General features: G+C 37.6%; 1 protein-coding gene across 1 annotated transcript in view; it reads right to left on the bottom strand.

Annotated features, from left to right (window-relative positions):
* RAB5A (RAB5A, member RAS oncogene family) overlaps positions 1-8448 on the bottom strand; it is a 23639-nt gene extending 15191 nt beyond the window's left edge. Inside the window, exons 1-5 of the mRNA XM_019508741.1 lie at positions 8180-8448; positions 7118-7373; positions 3065-3216; positions 2280-2402; positions 1384-1477 (exon numbers count right to left, since the gene is read on the bottom strand). Of these exons, the coding sequence (XP_019364286.1) occupies positions 1384-1477; positions 2280-2402; positions 3065-3216; positions 7118-7280 (532 nt within the window). The 5' untranslated portion in view covers positions 7281-7373; positions 8180-8448. The remainder of the gene's footprint in view (positions 1-1383; positions 1478-2279; positions 2403-3064; positions 3217-7117; positions 7374-8179) is intronic.
* Positions 8449-8778: the final 330 nt, after the last annotated feature.

Here is an 8778-nt window from a genome sequence, read left to right as displayed (position 1 = left end):
GGGAGCACCACTGCCCCACAGTGCTGCCTCCCAGGCGGCCAGGGAAGGAGGTGCCTTCCCACCTCTGGGGGAGGAGGGGAAAACTTGCACATGGCCGCCACCCCACCCCACCCCACGCTGCCGTCACTCTGCATCCGACGCTACCTCCACTCCCCCTGCCTCCCAGGAGCTGGGAGGGATGGTGGAGAGGAGGCTCGCTCGTGGCCAGATGTGGAGTGATGGCAGTGTGGGGCAGTGGTAGCCACCATGTGCAAGCTTCCCCGCTCCTCCCCCATTCCTTGGAGGATACAGTGGCATGGGGTGGTGGCACTCCATCCCTGCCGATCATCCTTGACAGGCATTCTTGACACAGCACTGGCTGGAGCTGTGCCCCCGCAAGAGCAGACAGGTGGACTAAGTAGATTATGGTCCGAGGCTACTAAAGCTACACAATCTGAATCAATTCTGTTTGTTTTCCATTTCAATTCTGTAATTATTCCATTATAAAAAAAAAAAAAAAAAATCAGATTAGGTTTATGACTAAAACAACACTTGTGACTTTTACTCTGAGGGCCCCAGAAGTTTTTGGGAGACTACTAATATTTTTTGTTTTTAAACAATCTCCTTTTAAATCAAACTTGGTCTTTCAGCTTTTTATTCAACACGGATATTGAAACCAGACACTCATTTGTCTTGTCTTCTGCAACATTTTCTGGAGCTTTGGTTGCTGCATATAGAATTAACACATTTAGGGGATATTTAGTGAAAATCAGAACATTCCAGATGTTTCAATTCCTTTATCCTCCTTTCAATGGAAAGTCAACATTCCCAGCCTCAATTACTACTACTATTTGCCTCTAATAAAGCCCAAGATATTTTAATCTCTGTACAAACATCAGAAGGCACGTTTCCAGCCCCATGTGTCTTAATTGTAAAGGGTTTGTCAGTGTTCTTTCAAAAACTCAAGACCTTTTAACTCATTTTAAAAAAAAATCCTTGCAAGAAGACTTGCTTTTAGGAAGGAGTAAGTCAAGGTATTTTCTACCCATGTGACTATAAGAAACAGCTCTTTCAATATATAGTAAATTTTGTATTTTAGCTCATTTTGCTGTAATCTTAAAACAGAACTGAACCAGAATAGTTACACAATGGTAACAAGTTAAGATTGCTACGTACAACTTCTGGGTTCAGAAGTGATACAGGAATTCTTATTCTGAGAGTGGTAATGGGGTAATTTTTGGTGCAAAAGATGAAGCCTGTATATCTGTGCTACCAATAAGTTCATCCAAGTTTAGATTAAAAAAAGAGCTTTAACAAAAGTTGCCAGTGAAGCTGAGAGCCACAGAGGGGAAGAGAATTCAAGTAACAAGAAGAAGAGAGCTGGGTAATAGTCTTATTACTTACCAATTGCCATGAATATTTCATTTACATTCATAGAAGTTTTAGCAGACGTCTCCATGAACAATAAGCTGTTGTCATCTGCATAAGCCTGTGCTTCCTGAAAGTTGCATATTAAAACAGGAATAAATTATTTTTTTAATTCTGCAATTTAGTTTATGTGCTGTTCTTATCACATCCAAGGTATTTCAGATAGATTTGCAGATAAAAGTATGAAAGGAGGAAAGATCACTAGCAACACCAAAATTATAAGGTGTGCAAGCAAATAATCAGCAGAGCAGATCATAAGCAAGTCTGACATAATATTCTGCCACTGGTTTGCTCAGAGGCTTTTTCTTTAAATCCATTAAAAAGCCAACTGAAACTAAAGGTCTAGTCTGACCAAAATAATTTGATTCAGATAATCTGAACACGATAAAAATACTGGGAAGCTTTGCATCATGTCCTACGAAGAACTGACTTTTTTTGGGGAACAGACCTACTCAGAAAATGGCCTGCCTTTATAATCATCTTTAACATACCAAAGGTGTTCCTGCTGAAGGGACACATTGAAGAGACCATTTCAAAAAGTACAAATTCGATTTAATAAAAGACATAAACGTGTCACACTATACAGAATCTCTGAAAGAAATTAAAATATTTATTGAGAAATGGTTAATTAGAAGAGCCACTTTTTGTATGATAGCTGTCACTATATATCACAATCATATAAAAATAAACTTCTCATTGAATTCATTTATAGAATAAATGAAACGTGTCATAGTTTGTATTTAAGAACAAAACGCTAAAACAAAGGTTTAGCTTAAGTAATTTAAAGCTAATAGCCTTCTCAGAAGTAATATTAAGCTGTCTAGCAGTGTAACAAAATACTAATTTTGTAAACAAGAACATGTACAACCTACCTGGAAATCCACAGCTCTTTTGTTAGCTAGGTCAGCTTTATTTCCTGCTAAAGCTATTACGATATTAGGACTTGCTTGCCTCTGCAATTCTTTGACCCAATTCTTCGCTCTCGCAAATGACTCCTGTTAATGATTTAAAATAACTTAACTCATTTTTATTGCCCTTCTGTAGTTACCTGTTATCCCAATATACAATACTTGTTCTTTGGGGAAAAGGCCTATTAATGTTTGCTATATGCACACTGTCCAAAGCCACAAGCTAAATCATGCCCTTTAAACAAAACATTCCTACCTTAATTCCCAAAGGTGCTTAGCTGAAACCATATAACCAAAAAACTAACATAAAACTCACAAGTGGGCAGAGTAAGGACAGGGAAAGAACTGAAAGAGAATGCTTAACTATCCTCTTCTCTGAGACCACCAAATTTTCAACACATCTTAAAAAATAATTCCTAACCCAGTGCTGGACTAGAAGCTAAATTCTGAAATGCTTACTTGGCTCTGTTTATTAGATCCAGTCATGCTTGGGGAAATTCTTATTGATAACATTGTTTAGTCTGAGTGAAAACCCAAAAGATTTAGCTTAAATTGTTTTGTGCAAATTTTGCACTTCACATCTTTATATACTGTTGTTACACATGGCACCTATTACACTGGAGAAATGACACTGGAGTTTCTAACTACAGCTATAATTGACATCACCCATCTGTCCACATTCACACATAAGTTAGTGAAACAGGAAGAAAATCCCAGGTCTCTTGATTGACTCTTCAAACTGCACTTACCTCATTTGTAATGTCATAGACAACTATTGCTGCTTGTGCTCCTCTGTAGTACATTGGTGCTAAACTGTGATATCGTTCTTGGCCGGCTGTATCCCAAATTTCAAATTTTACTGTTGTGTCATCAAGACATACAGTCTGGGTTAGAAAAGCAGCTACAAGAGATAAAGAAGTTGAAAGCAAAAGTTCAAGCAACTTTGCGTTAAACATTAATATTATATGCACACTGTAACAAACATGTTCCCTCAGCACAGCAACTCCTTATCTGATAATAAAAATAACATTTGGAAGAGAATACTTGTAACAGCTATTCACCTCCAACAGGCAGAATGGAACTACTTAGATACTCTGTCTTCTCTCACAGTAACGATTAAGGTTAAGAAAGGAAAGGAAAAAGTGGTTAAGGAAGAACGTTTAGTTTTATAATACTGAGGCAAATTTGCCACTAAGCAGCTCTCTATCTTTCAGAAGTGTTTCATCCAGATGGATTAAAAGGCATGAAAGACTAATACTAAGGATATCCTATCAGGCCATAAGTTCAGTCCTTTCCGAAATACTGAATAGTTTTGCCATTTCAGTAGAAATAATAGGTATAGCTTCAATTCTGAGAACAGTGTGGAAAACACTGAGACTTGGTTTTGCACAACAGAGATTTAGAAACATAAGTGTCAGGACTCTTTGTAAGCATTTAACTAATTTCATAATTCATAAAAAATCATTTACAAAAGTACAGCCTCTGAACCACCATGGTGTCATCTGCATAGTCTCCAGCATTAAAAGAAACTATTCAACTATTGCTGAAATGTAAGATACTGGTATACCAAACCTCCCTCCCTCCCTCCCGCATTGTTGCCAACCTGGAAGGCTCTATAAAGATGTTATGAATAAAAACTTCCAAAGAATCATATATAGTAAGAAGTTTATTCTTAATCATATCAAGGAGTTCAAATAAGGAATATTTAAGAAAAGGTCAAGAATAATTACAGATTCATATTAACAAGAGGGATTGACTAGAGAATAATTTATAGCCCTACAGGTTACTTAAGAAACCTGTAACAGTAAATCTATTGTACCTTATAGCAGCACCCTAAAGCATGCCATGCCACTCCACGCTGTACTGCTCCTATAACAGAAGCAGTGTAGCCACAACTCTACGTAGATGCAGCTGCACTTCTGGTTTCAGAAGCAATCCATGCAGACCAATAATGCATGCTTGAGGGCACTGGTCCCCTGATATAGCAAGCTTACCACGTAAATGTAATCTTCAAAGCCTCAGGCAAGGACACCTCACGCTATCAGATTTAGATTGACATTTACTGTGCATCATTCTTTTAACCTTTTGGTTTGCATTGTGTTCTTTTAGTCTTTTCTTTGATTTTAAAAGAAAATATCTGTCAGACTGACATAAGACTTGTTTTGATTTTATGTTGTATAAACTAGATTCTAGTCTAAACTAGATTCCAAATTTGCAGATCCCCTGATGATCAGTAGGAAAATGCTGCAGTTTAAATAAACCTATGAGAAAGTGACATAAATACTGTTTGATGCAGTTTTGCCACTCTATGACTGAAAACGGCACTTAGAAAACAGAATGGCTAATCTCTCTAAAATACTTTGCTTAGCAAACTTTTCTGCATGTTCTTGCTGAAATACAAAGGAGAGTCCAATTGCTGAACAGTACTTGGCCTCACCACTAAACCTCCAAATATTGACACGAAAGACTCATCTTTGTAGTTCTCCACACCCCAAAATGTTAACAATCTAGTGTCAGCTTTAGGGATGCGTGCTCCCTGCCAGGATTCCTGAAAACAAAGCTCTTGCTTTCCTACTCAGTTCCAGGGAAGCTGCTATCTGCTTTGCAGGAAGCAAGAAGTAAAATCAGCAGAGTCGGCAGGTATGACTTCTGAAAAAATGTGTTGCTGCCTAACAGTTAATGAACCAGAATACCAGCCAACAGTACAAGAACAAGCATTTTTCTTTCCGTTGCCATCTAAGGATGCTAAAGCACTGTTTTCTACACCAGGGGTCAGCAATCTATAGCCTGTCGAGCCACTGGATCTGGCCCACTGACACAGGGCTTCAGGAGTGGGGAGTTTCAACTGCAGGTGTTGCCATGGGATGAAACACTGATCCTAGTACTCAGTCATCTCTGACCCTAGGTGTAGCTGGTAACTGCAACTAGAAAGAGGTAGCCTACCATGATTCTACATCATAAAAAATGCTTCCAAGTTTTCATAAGTCTGCCTGGAAGAGATGAGCGTTTTCTTACTTTGAGACCAAAATTAATTAAACTATCTTGTTCATTTATTAATCTCCTGTTAATCTTAACAGCTTAATCATCTGTTAAAACAACCCAAGAGCCTTGCTCCACCAACCGGTAGCACAGAGGCACTGAAGTTCTTTTCAAACCTACATCTCAGACACACAGAAGCACAAAATACCTAAATGCATTTTCTTGAGAAGTCCTATTATTCAAATTCACACAGCTACCCTCTGTTCAAAGGCCATTTTGTATACTTGGAAAGTGAAAACTATTTAAATGAATAAAGGCCACACAGATCCAGATTATTTTCTCCAATGAAATGTGTTTTTTGAACCTAGAGACTTTTTCACTGAGTTACTTTGCTGGATGTACTATGCAATATGCATTTTTCCTTCTCTATTTAAACAAGTTAATATCTATACATTTGCATATTGTAAATATATCAGCTGTACTTCTGCAGCTTGCTCGTAATACCAATGAGCATTTTCAAACAGTATTTCACTTCTTTAGATAGGTAAAATTAGAGCCAACCTGAGTAAATGGGAAAAAAACGTAACTACAGAATTCGTTTTACAGAGTAATGAACTTGCTGTGTCACACAGTACTGTTATGCTTTATTTCTCATTTATGGAAAAGGTGCTAGCAATTTACTTGTATGCAATTGTCCTGGGGACTTTTTGGCATGTTATAGAAAACCACAGTTAGTTTTGTATACAACTTTTCATGTCAGCAAATATAAAAGGTACCTAGCATCAGAAATGCACTGCATTAAAAAGATACAGTACTAGAACAGAACATGATTAACACCCTTCTATCAACAGTCACAGGAACAAAGTAGTGTTTTATATACCCACAGAATCCATTGCAACTACATACAAAGCAATAAACTGATGTTAAGAGATTTAACTCAGGATTTCCTTATTTTTGTCACCTTTGTCAGTCTTTAACTTCAACCCAAGTTTAAATGAGTATGTGAAACCCGATAACTAATTTACGTAAATATCACAATGGATATTGGGCTCACTAAAGTAGCAGAGGCAGGGGATACTAAAAAACTACTACTGGTCTCTAGGATCTAAGTGTATAATTTTTGTGAGTCTACTATTCCAATAAATGATTATCCAAAACCACCATTCAAATCTTGTAAATTGGTCAGATTTAGCCAAATAAAGTTAAATGTAGGGAACATAAGCAGCTTCTCTTCACATACATGGGGTAGGAAACTGTTTAATGGGAATAAATAAATATTCAATTTTGACAACTAAAGTAGAAGGCAAGGTATAAATTATAAAGACACCGTTTCTTCATCTAGAAACCAATGAGTCTGCTTTGCCTGTATCAGGTGAGAGCAGAACCAAATCCTGCAGTTGCTAAGCTACAGAGAAAAGTACAGATACATGGTAAATCTTTCCAACTCACAAATAAGAGTCAGACTGCTTAAATGGTCAATTTTTTTTTCAATATTTTAAGTTTTGTTCTACTGCAACCAAAATCATTCATGTTAAGCAGCTCAATATTATGCATGAAGCCTCTGGAATCACTGAGCTAGTTTTATTTTCATTTGGGTTCATAAGTATCTAACAAAAATTCAAGTTTTGATTATTCTGAGCGATTCAAAATATACAGATCAAATTGCTGCCATCTCCTACTGGGTAATGGGTAGGAAGGGATTCCCCATTTGAAACAGAGGTTCTGTCAACAACCCAAATTGAGCCATTATATTATACTGGGGACTCACTGGCACAGATAACACAAACTCATTACACATATGAAAAAGAAACATTATTTCTCACCTCCAATAGTACTCTCTTGAAACTCGTGAAACTGGCCCTTTACAAAACGGAGCACCAAACTTGATTTGCCAACTGCTGACTCTCCCAGTAGTACTAGTTTGAACTGGCATATTTTATTTGCAGCATTTGGCCCATTGGGCCTTGTTGCTCCTCGATTAGCCATGTCCAAATTAGAAAGGAGTCCCTTGTTTCAACTTCTTCAAAGGAAAATAGTCCGGGATGCAAGCCTCGGTGGTCTTTCTGGTTGTAGCAGTTTCTGAAGGCAAAAGGCAAGACAAATTGATTACAGACCACACACACAAACCGCAGATATCAGAACTAAATTTATACAATCAGTAAATGGTCTAAACTTTCCCAGAACAAAGCCATCTTCACTGTATTGTCAGTCAGCAAGCAAGTTCTACCAACATACATATGGTATTTTTCTGAAGTACTATTTTAAAATCCATAGCAATAACCACAAAAACAGACAGTGATTTTGGATGTTAACCTGAGTTACCTTGAAGAAGCATTATTTTAAGACGATGAGCATTTTCTTTTCTTTTTTTTAAGTCTGGCGACTTCAGACTTGTACGTGTAAAGTACAAGCACTTCTAAATGGCCTGGCTTATTACCCTGCATTTTTGGTGTTCATTATCAGACTTCAGTTCAAGTGACATGCATCATTCTGCTATGAATCAAGGCTAAAATCAAATGTAGAGGAGCAATGGGTTCAGACCTACACATTTTTGCTTTACTTCCTGCTGAGCTAAAAATTCTTACTTATAATCCAAGTTCCTTTTTCATTATTTTGCTGATGTAAAGTAATTCTTTACTGCTCAAAAGTCAGCATTAAGTAAGGAGAAAACAAGATGCACAGATTTAATCAGGATGAAGAACAACTAGAAAGCTCTATTACACCAGCATATCCAATGGGATGAACATGGCATAGCTTCCTCACAGCTCACCTCTACAAGTTGAAATATCTTAAAAATGAGACAAAATAAAACATGCATTTGAAACTCAATCAGGCTCACCTCATTTTAGAAAACAAAGAGCAGCTTTTAATATTAAAATACACACCTCAGAAAGACAAGAGTCCCACTTTTGGGTCAGTAGTTTCCATCCAACCTAGGTCAGAAGGAACCCCAAAACATCATCGTCATTTGACAGCTGTCTGGTAGCTTACATAAGGAACTGGCATCCTAATCCAGGTCCCAACAGACAGGTGTTCATGTCATTCAAACCAGAACTTGAACCTTTGCTAGCATTATCTGATAGCAAGCCAAATGCCAAGTAGTGAGAGACTATCTACCTGAAAGTTATCTTTTCTGAAAAGATTCAACATTAGTGCACCAGTGTGGAAAAGTTTGCAGTCTGTGCAAGTGCTTCATTTGATTTCCTGATGAAGAAGCACTTACGGCTCCAGAGATTTTGTAAGAACTAGTTTCACTTCCAATTTTTTTTCATGTAGGGGGAGGGAAAGATTTGAAGACAGATTAATTTTCTTCGCTACATGAATGGCTTACGTTAAATAGCTCTTTTTCAGACAGAAGCTGCCATGTGAAAAAATGGGATAACATTAAGTCAAGCTACCTTGTTCTTATCCCCCTCTAGAAGGGAATACAAACTACTCGTTAGAGACACGCAAATGCTGGTCACTCCAGTCCGCCAGAGAAGTA

This window comes from Gavialis gangeticus, unplaced genomic scaffold (genome assembly GCF_001723915.1).
Source record: "Gavialis gangeticus isolate Ggan-Ray unplaced genomic scaffold, GavGan_comp1, whole genome shotgun sequence".
Lineage (NCBI taxonomy): Eukaryota > Metazoa > Chordata > Crocodylia > Gavialidae > Gavialis > Gavialis gangeticus.
This window is presented reverse-complemented; position numbering and strand designations above follow the sequence as displayed.